General features: G+C 47.6%; 1 protein-coding gene and 1 long non-coding RNA gene across 10 annotated transcripts in view; one reads left to right on the top strand and one right to left on the bottom strand.

Annotated features, from left to right (window-relative positions):
• Window positions 1-318, bottom strand: part of AKAP9 (A-kinase anchoring protein 9) — a 969,300-nt gene extending 968,982 nt beyond the window's left edge. For 6 of the 9 annotated variants that reach the window (XM_069211615.1, XM_069211617.1, XM_069211618.1 and 3 more), the window contains exon 1: window positions 106-311. In XM_069211615.1, coding sequence (XP_069067716.1) covers window positions 106-153 — 48 coding nt within the window. In that variant the 5' untranslated portion in view covers window positions 154-311. Of the gene's footprint in view, window positions 1-105 lie in introns of all 9 variants that reach the window. The other 3 variants (XM_069211620.1, XM_069211621.1, XM_069211624.1) reach the window with 1 other exon arrangement.
• Window positions 319-353: 35 nt separating this feature from the next.
• LOC138261995 (uncharacterized) overlaps window positions 354-14,995 on the top strand; it is a 29,950-nt gene continuing 15,308 nt past the window's right edge. Inside the window, exon 1 of the long non-coding RNA XR_011199186.1 lies at window positions 354-414. This is a non-coding gene — a long non-coding RNA (uncharacterized lncRNA). The remainder of the gene's footprint in view (window positions 415-14,995) is intronic.

Genomic DNA, 14,995 nt, shown 5'->3' with positions numbered 1-14,995 from the left:
GCACGAGCACTGCCTAGGAGGTGGCAACGTGCCCACTAGTGACATCCCCGGCACACACTGCTTTTCCGCAGCGGGACGTGGCTCTCCTCAGAATCCGCTCCTTACCTTCGCTTTGCCAGCCTCCAGCTTCTTCTGCCGCTCCTCGTCCTCCATGGCCCCTGCGGAGGAGAGATAAAGTGCAGGATATTAGCTGGTTCGTCCTGTCAGCGCTGCGCTCCGCAGCCCGCCGCCCCGCTCGCTGCAGCCACTGCGGCGAGCAGTTTCATGGCTCCGCAGGAGCGGCCATGATACTCCACGTAAACACACGGCACGGCCGGGGAAAGTGACGTCAGGAGCCTGACAGCTCGGGAGGTGCAGTATTTCTTCTTTGTCTATGGACGGGGGTCGCCCGTGTGAGTAGCACAGACATGGAAGGTAATAATTGAATGGATTACGGATACATAAACAGTGCTAGACCGCAGGACAATTTTTTGGGCAACAGAAATATAGCTATAAACTAACCAACATTCTCAAGCAGAGTGAGACTCCAACGGGTATGAACTGAGACGGGCGGAACCTGGTGTTATAATAATAAATTGTATTTGAATAGCGCTTACTGCCCCTGACCAGGCGTTGAAGCGCCTTGCGGTGAGTAGCACGCAACTCGGGAGCCAAATTAGTAGTAGGTCAACTTGTTATTGGGGTTAGTTTTGCATGCTCATCCCATGCATTCTGTGGTAATGGTCGACACAGGTGTGATCATTAGATGGGGGCTAAGTGGACACCATTTTTAGCTGGAATTATTAATAGATATTGTTATGGATTCCAAAGAGCTTTAAGGCAGATGGGCATGGGATTTTTTTTAGAGTGACAGAAGATAGAAAGAAGCAGAGGACGATTTTAAAGAACATAAGTGATGGCCAATTTTTGCAGGTTGAGAATTTTTGCATGCAAATTGTGGATGTAAACCTGTTGGAAGAAACAGTTTCAAAGAAACTTCTCACAGTTAAAAAAGGAAATACAAGAAACAATATTTAATACTATGCTATATATATATACAAAAGTATTATTAGTTTATGCAAATTATATGCACCGTAAACAATATATATTATAAGAAAATGTTATGTAAACACCCTACCAACTTAAAAATATAACAAGGCAAGTAATAGAGACACATTGCAGTAACCATAAGAATATTCAGTGCCATGTTTGTCACTCATTTAATGTCTGGTTTGGGAGGTGCTGTCCCTTTCATCTGCCCCATGAGCACTCCAACAGAACATACACCAGGTCCAGCAGAATGGATGTCTGGGGTCACCTTCTTCTAGTGGAGCGCACCTGGTGGTAAATATAGGTAACCAGTTGCAATTACTTAGTATTTAATTGGGTTGCCACATATGGGGATTTAGTCATTGGACAAATAGGGGGATTGGACAAAGGGATTTGCACAAGTAAACTACACCATTCAATAACCCTGCTTGTGCGCGCTGTATGAAGTGTGTGAGGGAGTCATCTGTGAGAGCAGGACACATTCTGTTCCCATTTTTAGTAGATTTTCTTTATTACCTCAAAATATTTTTGGGTTGTAAATGAGATGCGACATTAGGGAAGAAATTGCTTGTGAAGCATTTGTCAAAATCATGACATAACGCGCCTTTGATGGCCCCAATCCATCCTCTGTCGCTTGGAGTGCCATGTGAAATTCCACATTTGTGATGTACGGTTCGTGAGCATAGGGTGTCCAGACACCAGCAGCAACACCTGTTTAACATCAACTTCTCTTCCAGACCTACAGTACCTTTAGCAATGACCAAGGGATCAAAATGCATTTTCATCAATAATGGTCCTAGATTAAAGTCCAGACCATATATACATTACCTAGTCATGGTAAAGCAAGTAAATAGTGATTAGAGAGGCTTGATAACACATCTACAATCCAGCATGAATAAATGCCACCAGTGTATTGAATATACATCACAAAATACCCCCAATAAATGGGCTAGACGAATTCCAGCATGCATAAAAGTGTCTGAACTACTTGGACTGGCCTAGCTTCTCGGCATCTGGTTCCCACCTAGGTAGTCACCACCTGTCTCCTAATGCATCAGTGCCCTTGCTACCAAACTACCACACTGTCCCTCAGAGAGCCTCTTTTACAATACCTTTATGCAATTCTGTTTCCAGCATCACTGTCGATCACCAAAACTCATCATTTAGGGCAATGTGAATGCTTCGTTCGAGAAACCAGATCCGCCTCACAAAAGTGCTAATCTCCAGACTTCGAAAATGTCAACACACACTGCTCATCACTGATTCAATACTTTTAGCTGGACACCCTCTGTAGGAAACCCCCCGGACTACCAAATATCTGAAAAAATAACAACGCAACTGTCTTTCACGTCAAGATAAAATAACAAACATCATCATCATTATAGCTTACTTTGGTTTGTTAAAACTATAAAACAGTTAAACAGTAAATAATGTATAACAATATAAAAATAGCATAGCAGTTATAAATTCATGAAATCTAGTGTCCAACTAATTATTCCGTTAATCATTTCTTACTTTTACAGCAGCACACAAAAAACAGCCGACAGAGTAACACGGCAGCCATTTAGGTAGCAGTTGTAATCAGTGCTGATAAGTACCAGATCCCTGTTCTGGCAGCTATTTCCCCAGGGAAACATGCTGAATTTGTCCTGGTATTTTTTCCGACATAGGACCCAATTCAGCAGTGCCTGCATGTTGTCTACCAGTTCGGAGCAGCATCCTGCAGGAAGAGCGTGAGCTTTCATATTTTACCTTTCAACAGGACCAAAACAAAGGCCAAATTTAAATGGCCATCAGCCCTCCTTTAGTTCAAGTATCACCTCGGCCGGGAGCCATCTAGAGCCTAACATCTGGATGTCAATGCAATGGAAGAAAACAAAGGTGCACACTGTAGTAGCTTAGACATTGGGGTTTCGGGCGGTGTGAATCTCAAATTTTCCAAGTAAAAATACAGTGAGCCGCAGCCTGAATATGTAAAGTGATCAAGGCCTGAAATGCACTTGTCCCATGAGGAGCGGGATCAGTACTAATTTCCTAGGATGCTATGAAACATTCTCGAGCAGAGCCAAACAGCTGCATATGTAGACATTTTTGGTTTACCAAAATACACACGCACACCTAATTGTGCTTGGAATTTGGGCTATTAAGCCAGGAAACCGAGTGCAAACTGGCTATTGTAGAATACCACCATCAGGTTGCCTCAAACAAAGAAGGTACAATGAAATATGTATTGCAGGCCAGCTTTATAGAAGGATCCAGCCCCTGGTCACATTACTTGCAGATCACTCTTACCACCTTGAACTTAAATTCTGGACTAAAACAATATACGGCAAAAACACACCATTAGCTGAGAGGCATCTTAAAAACTCATGCAAAGTGCTCGACATGCAGGCGGCGGTAATGAACACGGGTCCCTGTGCTTGCTTCAATCATATGAGGTGGTAGTTCATCAGCCATATTTCAAGGCCCCACTATGGGAATTCAGAGCACATTGGAAATCAAAAATTGGGGGCAACAGTGGTGTCGTTTGTGAACGAATGTTATGTAATCCCTGGGCCACCTCTTATGCTGTTGTCCCGTGCTGATAACTGACAGGCACACTTTACTGAGGCCTTTATTCCTGAAGCATTGGTTAAGAACCTGCAGGGATGCAGCTAATTACGTTTACGCATGCAATGTCCCAGTAGAACTGGCTAGAATAGCAAAATACTACTCTATAGTAGGGGATCTGCTAAGGGAATGCCACATTTGACGACCATGGGCCATACATCTCTTGCCAGTTCCTCAGAAATTAACTACTTGTTTGTCTACACCCCGTCCATTAATGATTTTCATAATGACTCTTTTTAAGTTACATTGCACTTTAACCCTTTATAGTTGCACCAAGCAGCATGGAATCAATTAAGTACTTGTCCTAGATGGTCGCAGAAAAGCTGCTGATCCAACCTTTGTACTGTAGGCCAAAGCAACATCTGTATACTCCTTGCCAGAACCCAAGAAAGGAGTTACTTGATTCTTAACGCTGTTTAAAATGAACTTTTGAATTACTCTGAAATATTGTTGTCACTTTTGTATTGTAAATTGAGCCTTGCTTTTACCTGTCTCCTTTTTCATTAAGTGACATGGAACTAATCAAGGGGGGCGCAGAAACAGTGCTGATCATAATCTTGCACTTTTAGATTAAACCATGCACTTTACATTTATACTCTTTGCCAGAACCCAAGAAAGGAGTTACTTGATTGCTAACGACCACCAAAGAACGTTGTTTAAAATAACTTATCTTAAGGCACACTGCACTTTTGAACGATCCTGATATGTTGTGGTTACTTCCGTATTCTAAATTAAACCTTGCTTTTATTTGTCTCTTTCTGTATTAAGCAACATGGAATGAATCAAGGGCTTGCGCCAGGGAGCTGCAGAAACGGTGCCGAGCAGACTTTGCATTTTAGATTAAACTATGCACTTTAATTTTTTTTTCTTTTCACTATACTAGAGTTTTAAGGTATTTTTTAAAGTTATATTGTAATGTCTTCTTTTTATTGTGAGGATTTTAATTAATCATACATTAAAAAAATTACTCATTTGCATTAGGTGGGCGTCTTGGGCTGATTTAGAGTATGATGGACAGGCACTCTGTTGCAGTGGAGACAGAGTACCCTGTCTGCCAAACTTAAGGACACTCACTCGATTGTGCAAAGGGCAGACTGCAAGTTTTACACTGACAGAGTAAAATGTACTCTGTCATTGTCAAACTTGGTTTGACAACCCAATGGAGTAGGTACAATGGAAGCAAGCCATCCAACCGACTGCCCTATTTAAAGCGGACAGTCTTATTTTTTTACTGTACATCATTGCCAAGTATATAAACGGGTGATGGTCAGTAAAAAAAAGGAAAATGATCCCCACACCTTAGGTTGAAACCTGGTGTAAGGGGTTATTCGTTTTTTTGTTTTTTGTTTTTGAAAACTACAAAACATTTTAGAAACGTTTGATGGCCAGCCAACATGTTTGATGGAGTGATCCATTAAAATTTTCCCATACTGACAGGAACGGCCACCAAAGGGGATCCTGCCAATGTAGAGAGATGTTTGCCAGGCTGGGAGACATCTCTCAATTTGGCAGGCGGAGTAAAGGAACTAAAGTCCACCACCACCCTGTCTGCATTTACCCTGTCTGCTAAATCACAATCAGTCTGTCTATAGTGGCACAGTGGGCAAAAAACAATGGTTTGGAATGTTATCCTGAGAGACTGACAGTGATTAGACTATTTGTAAACATTTGTCCCATCATCTTTTGGGTATTTGATTGCTAGTAGTATGCCTGGAAACCTGAGTTTGGCTTTGATTTCAAAGCCTACTACAGCCGATGTTTGTGAATTCATCACATTTGGTTTGAACAGGACTGGTACTGGTTCCTAAAGAATACTCACTGGCACTGAAACATTTGACTGGGATAGGTCTGGAAGTCAGAGGACTATGGCCCTCATTACAACCCTGGCAGTAAAAGCCGCCTACCGCCATGCAGACGGCCGGCAACATACCGTGACCGCGGCGGTATTCTGCTACGGGTATTATGACCCACACAGAGAATACCGCCACTATACAGACACCCACACAAGTCCGCCACTCAAATGGTCAGTGATAAACTGGTGATAGCAAAACCCACACGTTCTGCCAACAGAAATACGCCCAAGTATCACGACCCACGAATCAACACGGCGGTCTTTCAACCGTGGTAAACCATTGTCGATACACACCGCCGCGCTCAAAATACACACACATTTACAAAACACCACCACATTGGACAATTCAAACTACACACACCTGACACACATACACATACCACACCCACACCACTATAAAACACACACCCATGATACCCACAACCCCTTACAATGAAAAAAAAGATAGCTAACTGAGAGAGATAAGGCAGGAGCACCCACCCAATGAGAGGCACAGAACACCATCACCCATACACCATTCACGCACATCACAGCATACACAACACATCACCCCACACATCACCCCACACATCCTCACACATATCACTCACACCACATCCATGGCACCCCAAAGACACCCCAGGTTCTCAGAGGAGGAGCTAAGGGTCATGGTGGAGGAAATCATCCGGGTAGAGCCACAGCTATTCAGATCACAGGTGCAGCAGACATCCATTGCAAGGAAGATGGAGCTATGGCAGAGAATCGTGGACAGGGTCAACGCCATGGGACAGCACCCAAGAACCAGGGATGACATCAGGAAGAGATGGAACGACCTACGGGGGAAGGTGCATTCCGTGGTATCAGGACACCAGATTGCTGTACAGAGGACTGGCGGTGGACCCCCACCTCGTCCCCCACAACTAACAACATGAGAGGAGCAAGTCTTGGCAATAATGCATCCTGAGGGCCTCGCAGGAGTAGCAGGAGGACTGGACTCTGGTAAGTCAAATTTTTACTACTACATCCTACACCCTACCTGCATGCCATCACAAACTCCTACCCCTAACCTCACCCCCATCACTCCAACACCTCACATATACCCCACTAGCACAACCCACCCATCCCAATACCAAGCCATGCATGCAACAATAATGCATGGACATCACTCACAGACCTGCATGGACACCCATCACCCCAGCATGCCCAATAGAGAGAATCACCCAGCCCACAAAATCACCACTCACACAAGGCCAAGCCGACAGGGAAATCACAATCATCCCAGGAAACTCACCCATGCACAAGATGGCACACACAGATACATTAACAATGTTTCTGCATCCTAACAGGACCCCTACCCAACGTCCCCAGAGAGGAGGTGCCAGCTACATCCAGTCCCCCTCCAGAAGAGGCCCACAGTGATGACAGCAGCTCTGCACGCCTGGATCACAATGACCAACCTGGCCCATCAGGGACCTCTGGACAGTCGGTTACCCTGCCACAGTCCCAAATCACCACAGACACAGGACGATCAGGGACCTGGGGTCAGTGGTAGTGGGCACACGGTTCAGGCGACAGAGGCACAGGAAAACAGGGAAGCTGGGAGGACTGCTGTGCGACAGGGGGAGGACAGGCCCAGGGAACCCACCCTCCATGAGGCACTCTCAAACATCCTGGGAGCATACCACCATTCCCAGGACACCATGGGCCAGGTACTGGCCAAGTTGCAGGAGACCCAGCGGCTGCAGGAGGGACAGTACCTAGGGAACAGGGAGGACTTGACCAAAATCTACACCATCCTGGTCACCATTGCAGGGGTGGTGGCTGACATGGGCAAGACCATGAGGGAGGCAGTGGCACAACAAAGGGTGCCTAACACTACCCAAACCGAGGAACAGCCTTCCACCTTCGCCGTCGCTAGTGGACAGGAGGCCCAGCCGCAGGACCAACAGGCCACCAGCACCCCACCCCCTGCAGAAGGAAAACCACCCCGCAAACGGTCCCTGCGATCCAGACAGAAGACAGAGAACATTGCCAAAACCCCAGCCAGGAAATAGGACTCTCCTGATAGTCACCCTTCTGTCCCACTCAGTTCCCCTGTCCACCTTGAACTGCCATTGCTCCCCTTCCTATGCCCCCTTGGACAATGCACCTGTGATACCAAGAGACTGGACTCTACCATGGACTTTCCTCCACTATCACCCCAGCCCATTGCACGTACCCCTATACTTATTAGCACCTAAATAAACACCCTTGAAACAAATACCAATCTGGAGTCAGTGTAATGAATCTCAAATGTATTAGTACAACATTCTCAAAGCATTGCAACGTATATGTACAGTGAAATACACTACAGGATGACCTTTGGTGGGCAGCAGTACATATAGCAGGAGCCAGAATGGGGCACACACATCTGAAAATAGAGAATCCAAAGGGAACAGTCAGTGGCCATAGGCATAGGGTAAGAGGCTGCCATGTACAATGTCTATCAGATTACTGAAATGTTAAGTGGAGTTACAGTCTCTTACCTGTGTGTCACTGGAAGTACTGCTGTATTATGTTTGTTCTGTTGTCAACATCTTCTTCCTCTGCCTCCTCTTCGTCACTGTCCACAGGCTCCACAGCTGCCACAAGACCATCTCCAGGTTCATCCTCCTGCAGAAAAGGCACCTGGTGTCTCAAGGCCAGGTTGTGCAACATACAGCATGCCACGATGATCTGGCACACCTTCTTGGGTGAGTAGCACAGGGATCCACCAGTCAGATGGAGGCCCCGGAACCTGGCCTTCAGTAGGCCGAAGGTTCTCTCAATTATCCTCCTTGTACGCACATGTGCCTCATTGTAACGTTCCTCTGCCCTTGTCCTGGGATTCCTCACTGGGGTCAGTAGCCACGACAGGTTGGGGTCACCAGAGTCACCTGCAAATATCGAGGGACAACTGTTAGATACACACTAACCCTTAGGGACAACCCCATACCAAGACACCTACTTATACTGTGTGGGGACCTTGGGCTCACCTATTAGCCCCACCCGGTGCCTCTGGAGTTGGCCCATCACATATGGGATGCTGCTATTCCTCAAAATATAGGCGTCATACACAGAGCCAGGATATTTGGCACTCACATGACTGATGTACTGGTCTGCCAAACACACCATCTGCACATTCATTGAGTGATAGCTTTTTCTATTCCTGTAAACCTGTTCATTTGTCCGGGGGGGCACAAATGCCACATGTGTACTATCAATGGCACCTATGATGTTGGGGATATGTGCCAGGGCAAAGTCAGCTTTGACTGTGGCCAAATCCTCCACCTGGGGGAACACAGTGTAGTTGCGTACGTGTTTCGGCTGACAACACTCTGGTCCACACGTTGGAGAACATTGGCTGAGACGTCCCTGATGCCATGGCCACTGTAGTTTGAAAGGAACCACTTGCCAGGAAATGGAGCACTGACAGGACCTGCACTAGAGGGGGGATTCCTGTGGGCTGGCCGATAGCTGACATCAGGTCTGGCTCCAATTGGGCACACAGTTCTTGGATAGTGGCACGATCAAGTCTGTATGTGATGATAATGTGCCTGTCCTCCATTGTCGACCGGTCCACCAGTGGTCTGCATACCGTAGGATGCCCCCATCTCATAATCTGCCTCAGCGGTTGTAGCCTTTGGAGGAGAACGGTGAGCAGAGGGTCAAATTTCCACATAGATTGCATTAATATTGCCGAATTTACGTCACAGAAGCAGTATGTGAAGTCGAGAGTCAGATGATGTGCCAATGTTTGCTGTGACGCAGTTAGGTGCCATCCATGTGCCCCCTGAAATGACGGCTGCCTGACCTGTGAGGAGGGACAAGTGGAAATGAGGTAAGTGCACTGGCGTTATGCACTGTTGCGGTAGGCGGTCGATGACCGCCGCGCAACTGCGCATTGGTTAACATTGGGCCCTATGGGTTCCAGGAGCCAATGGCGATTTACGCCGGCGGTGACGGTACGCACTGCTGCGGACGTCACTGCCATTTTCCATCTCTTCACTCACTTGCTACCTGACCTTTAACAGGAGAGGACCTACACTGTAAGTGCTGCTGTGACCTGAGTCTGGAAGCGACAATGGCTCATGTGCCTGGGGAAAGGGCGCCTGCCTTCACTGCGGAGGAGTTGGAGAAACTGGTGGATGGGGTCCTACCCCAGTACACATTACTCTACGGTCCTCCAGACAAACAGGTGGGTACACTGTGAGCATGATGTGTGGGCAATGCATGTTTGGTGTGGTGTGGATGTAAGCCACATATTGGGGGGTGCTGAGGCGTCCTGGCCTGAGTGCTGCATGAGAGGTGGTCCGTGTATGATCTTAAGGGCATGGATGGGAACTGGTGGCCAATGGGTATGGCGGTCCAGACATGTGAGTGATTTCCTTTTCTGCTGTCTTTTCCCTCGAGGTCAGCGCCCACCAGAAAAAGGGTATGTGGCGTGCCATCGCCAAGGAGGTGCGGACCCTGGGTGTCTATCACAGGCAGAGCACCCACTGCCGCAAGAGATGGGTGGACCTGCACCGCTGGACCAAGAAAACGGCAGGGGCCCAGCTGGGGCTGGCCTCCCAACGTGGAAGGGGTGCCCGTCGCACCATGACCCCCCCTGATGTTCCGCATCCTGGCGGTGGCCTATCTGGAGTTGGATGGGCACTTGAGGGCATCACAGCAGCCACAAGGGGGTGAGTACAGATTCAAAAAGTTGACTTTGCGCGCCTTAGGAGGTAGCTGGGTGGGGGATGTGGGATGTGGGTGCCCCAGGCCAGGGCGATCATGGCAGGGTAGGTCCCTTGTGTGCAGGCTCTGGCGCACTCCTACCCCAATGGTGTAAGTGGCCATCTACTACTGGGCAGGGTCCTGTGGGTGCCAGGTTGGCAGATGCAGGCATTAGGCATTGTACCCCATGGGCTGATGAATATCTTAGTGACTGGTTGGGCATGGCCTAGTGCATAGGGCAGCTCACTGTGTGTTGTGTACGCCAACGGTAGTGTTGTTGCTGGCACTGACCAAGTGTATCCTCTGTCTCTCACCCCCCTTTTTGTTTTGTCGCCCTGTCCTTGTGTGCATTAGCATCCTCTGGCAGAGGAGCAGAGGCACCGGCGACGGAGGGAGCTGCATCCCACATGGGCCTGCAGGTCAAATCCACCGATGGTGAAGGCACCAGTGGGATGGAGGGTTGAGGAGAGCACCACGACGGGGACAGGAGGGGAGACCACTGACAGCGACTCCTCCTCAGATGGAAGCTCCCTGGCGGTGACGGACACCTCTGTGCCCACCCCAACAACAGGTACAGCCGCCACCCCCCCACCAGCACCGCCCTCCCAGGAGCCCCTCAGCGTGTTTCTCATGCTTGCTCGCCCGGGAGGGTGGCATCGCCTTCGCCCCAGGCACCTCGGGCCCTGCCCCAGTCAGCCCTGCTGCCCTCAGTGAGGAGGCTATTGACCTCCTGAGATCACTCTCTGTTGGGCAGTCAACCATACTGAATGCCATCCAGGGTGTTGAAAGACATTTGCAAAAAACAAATGCATACCTGGAGAGCATTCACTCTGGCGTGGTGGCCCAACAGAGAGCATTTCAAGCTCTGGCCTCAGCACTGATGGCAGCCATTATCCTTGTATCCAGCCTCCCCCCTCCAACTTCCACTACCCAGACCCAATCCCCTCCACCTCAGCCTATCCCAAGCATACCTTCAGACCAGCATGCACCCAAATCACCACACAAAAGTGGCTAAGGCAAACATAAGCACCACTCTTCATCTCACAAGCACTCATACAAGCACCATGCCCATGCAAACACACCAACATCCACTGCCTCCACTGTGTCCTCCTCCTCCTCCTCCTCCCTCCCAGTATTGTCTCCACTCACACCTGCATGCAGTACATCTTCATCCACTACCTCCATCACCAGCCTATTACTACATGCCCCTCACTGGCAGTCACCACCCCCACAACCATGCACACATCCCCTGTGTCCTCTCCCAGTGCGTCTGTGACCCCTCCTCCCAAAGTACACAAACGCAAGCACACACCCACCCAACAGCCATCCACCTCACAACAGCATCCAACCCATGCACCTTCACCCAAACTCAGCAGACAGGCACCTCCTACAACCACTCCCTCTTCCTCCACTCCCAAACCCTCTCCGTCTTTCCGTCCCAGTGTGTCTAAAAAACGTTTCCTTGCTAATGTTGACCTCTTCCCTACCCCTCCCCCGTTCTTCCCCTCAGAGCAGGGTGTCCAGATCCCAGGCCAGCACCTCAGCCACCAAGTCGGCGTCCACTGTGGTACCTGCAAGTCCCAGAGGATCAAAGGAGGCCCCGTAAGGGCAGCCAGTGTGCCACCGACCACTGCTAAGGACCAACCCATCCTGCCACCAGCCAAGGTGAAGAAGGGGCCAGCATACAGCATGGGCAAGAAGGACGACCCACCCAGCAAGGCCTCCTCCAAAACTCAAGCTACTAGTGGCAAGGCCCCAGCAGCATCAGCCAAGGTGGGGAAGGTGAAGAAAACCCAAGGCAAGCCACTTCAGGCCTCGGAGGCTCCAGGTGGAGGTACTAGTGTCCACCACCAATACTGACAGCCCCGCAACCTGTACAGCGGAAAGCACTGCTGCAGGCACCACCACCTGCACTGCCACCTCCCCTGCCACCTGCACCGCCCCCTGCACGGCCACATGCACCACCGCACCAACTGTGAGCAGCATCATCCCCAGTGGGCAGCCATCCGAGGCTGCAGGAGACAGCCTGGTGTCTCCCTCCACCACTAACAGCACCTGCACCACGGCCAGCAAAGGCAGCATCCCCGCCGCAAGCACCGCCACCTGCACTGCCATCAACACCGCCACATGACCAGCAGGTGCCACTACAACTGTGAGCAGCATCATCCCCAGTGGGCAGGCATCCGGGGCTGCAGGAGACTGCCAGGACCGCCCCACCAACACTTGAAGCCCCCCTCACTAGCACCGGCAACACCACCAGTTTGCAGCCCTAGTTGCCGCAGCATGGAGTCTGGCTCTGCCTCCATGGGGTATCATGCTACCTGTTCCCTGCACATCCTGTGCCTCAGACACAAGGTGAGGGAATGTGAACTGCCACACCTCAAGTGCAGCATCATTGGGCACCATGCCCCCTCCAGAACCAGTGGAGAAAGGCATCCACTCACCCTATCCTTGGCAGGATGAAGCACACTGGGCACCATGCCCCCTCCAAAACCAGTGGAGAAAGGCATCCACTCACCCAGCATCAGCAACGGGACATGGAAAGGGTAATGGTTCAGAATCGGGGACTCTAAGCTCTCTGAACCATTTGGAAGAAGTATCTAAGATAGGCAGCAAAAGGCACAACGAGTTCTAAGCATCGAGTGCAAAAGCGAGCAACAGCATTTACGCATGGAGCACGTGAAATAAACAGTGGAGTAGGGTCGAAGTGTAACCTAAGACGGATGAGCTCAAAAAGCCAAAAGGTTCTTAGTGCAGTGCGGTTAAGTTAAAGTAGCCCCACCTTGTCATTGGTAAGATAATCATACGATAGCCATTAGTCCAATAAAATTAATATTCTAAATCAGAGATATAACTAAATAGACTTTCACACATTAATGATTAGCTGTTCTCCCTTTACGCACGTCGTTCGACTTGTCAAGAAGCAATAATTTCATCCTTCCGTCACTACATCCATTGTTAGTTCCTGGGAACATTGCCTTCACACACACTAAACTTTACTTTGTAACTACATTTACTATACAATGTTCCAACAAGCAGTTCTCATGAGACAAAGACAAACATTTGCTGATTCATATGATTTGGTCAACCTTCAGGTAGAAATAATTACAGTCTTTATTTGTTCAGCAAGCATGAGATCATATTTTATTCTGACATTGCATTTTTCATATAAACGGCTGTGCAATACTAAAGCTTGGACCTCAGTGACTTTGAGACCTACAATTAATTTAAGCAAATTCAAAACATTTAATCGTAAGTATAACCTATTACTGCATTTTATTATTAATATAAACTCAAAATAAACATGAATACATTTTTAATAAAACATTTTCATATTATATGATGGCCATTCAAGTGGGCACATTTTCAAGTTACATGTTATTTTTCTGTGTTAAGTCATTTTCTGTGCATATTCAAAATACAGAATACATAAAATATTTAGTAGTACAACTTAAGCGCTCACAGTTTCTGTGCTTGTTCTCCCCCTTCCTCCTTGAATTTCAGGTTTGCTATCATCCTGGGATTCCACTATTGCTGTTACTGGCTTCCTTTGATTGTGGCTCAGATTCCCAGCAGTCCACCATTACAGGGCCAGTATGCATCACAAACACTCTCTTTTCTAAGGTCCTTTCAATGCTTATGCAACATTGTACAACCTAGTTTGTTTTTTAGCATACATTTGGCATTCACATTTGAATATGCTTTTGTGAAATCCCTGGTGTAACAGAGACATGTGGCTGATGAGATTGCACATATCCAGCTGTGTCTTTTCTCTCTCACTTCCACTCTGCTTCCTCTCAGAGGTTTAGTTCTGCTATACATGTTCACTACAGGACGAGCTACATTCTGGGGAGTGGGTCTGATCGTCTTCAGACTCTTTTAATCAAGAACCGCGAATCATGACACTGGCATGTCTACTCCTAAGTGTAAATCTTCACTCAGAAATGGTGAACAGCAAAAACAAGTGTAGTGACACCTGGGTGTATTAGTAAATATAAACATAAGTTAATATAAATGTGTATATTTGACTTTGTGAATAGGCCCCAGTAGGAAATCCACTTTTCTGCTTGGTCAGCCTGGATTGCTTATAGTTTACCGGACCCTATATTTTGCTGGCTGTAGAACTCTGGGAACATCCCCCTAATAACCAATAATAAAGTGTCTGTGGTCTGCCTTTAAACATGGTTGAAGTAGCATACTCCTAAGTGTTATATTAGGTCCTTTTATATGGTTCAAAATATGCCCAGCACCTGGAAGTTAAATGACACTAGTGAACTGAGACCTACAGTGCCATCCACAGTGACAGTACAAACATGGCTTCAGGCCTACCACTGTAGCTTGACTGTAACAGTGCAAAACATGCACTGCAACATGTCAAACCTTTTTGTGACATTTTCGAAAAGTAAAAACCTACCTTTTACATATTAAAAAGTCATACCTATGTAGGCCTTGTAACCCACAATTTACGGTTCATGGTGGGACATGCACAAATTTAATGTTAACATTTCCTTTCAGTGATGAGCACCCAGAAGCTATTTTCACTGTTACAGGTCTAGCTGTCCTATCTAGAAAACCAAAGTGTAAATTAAAGCACTAATAATGTATCTTAGGAATGGGACCAGCTAGAAAAATTATTAAACAGAATTGTAATAGTGTATAAAAATACAATTCAAGGGTGAAGTTGGATTAATGAATATATATATATATGTATATATATATCATAATATACTTTAAATATAGATATTAAGGAAAAGTAAGTTTGAGAAAGTTACCTTTTCCCTGCCTGAA

Source organism: Pleurodeles waltl, chromosome 10 (assembly GCF_031143425.1).
Source record: "Pleurodeles waltl isolate 20211129_DDA chromosome 10, aPleWal1.hap1.20221129, whole genome shotgun sequence".
Taxonomy (NCBI): domain Eukaryota; kingdom Metazoa; phylum Chordata; class Amphibia; order Caudata; family Salamandridae; genus Pleurodeles; species Pleurodeles waltl.
The sequence above is the reverse complement of the archived record's forward strand: the minus strand, read 5'-3'. Positions and strand labels throughout refer to the sequence as shown.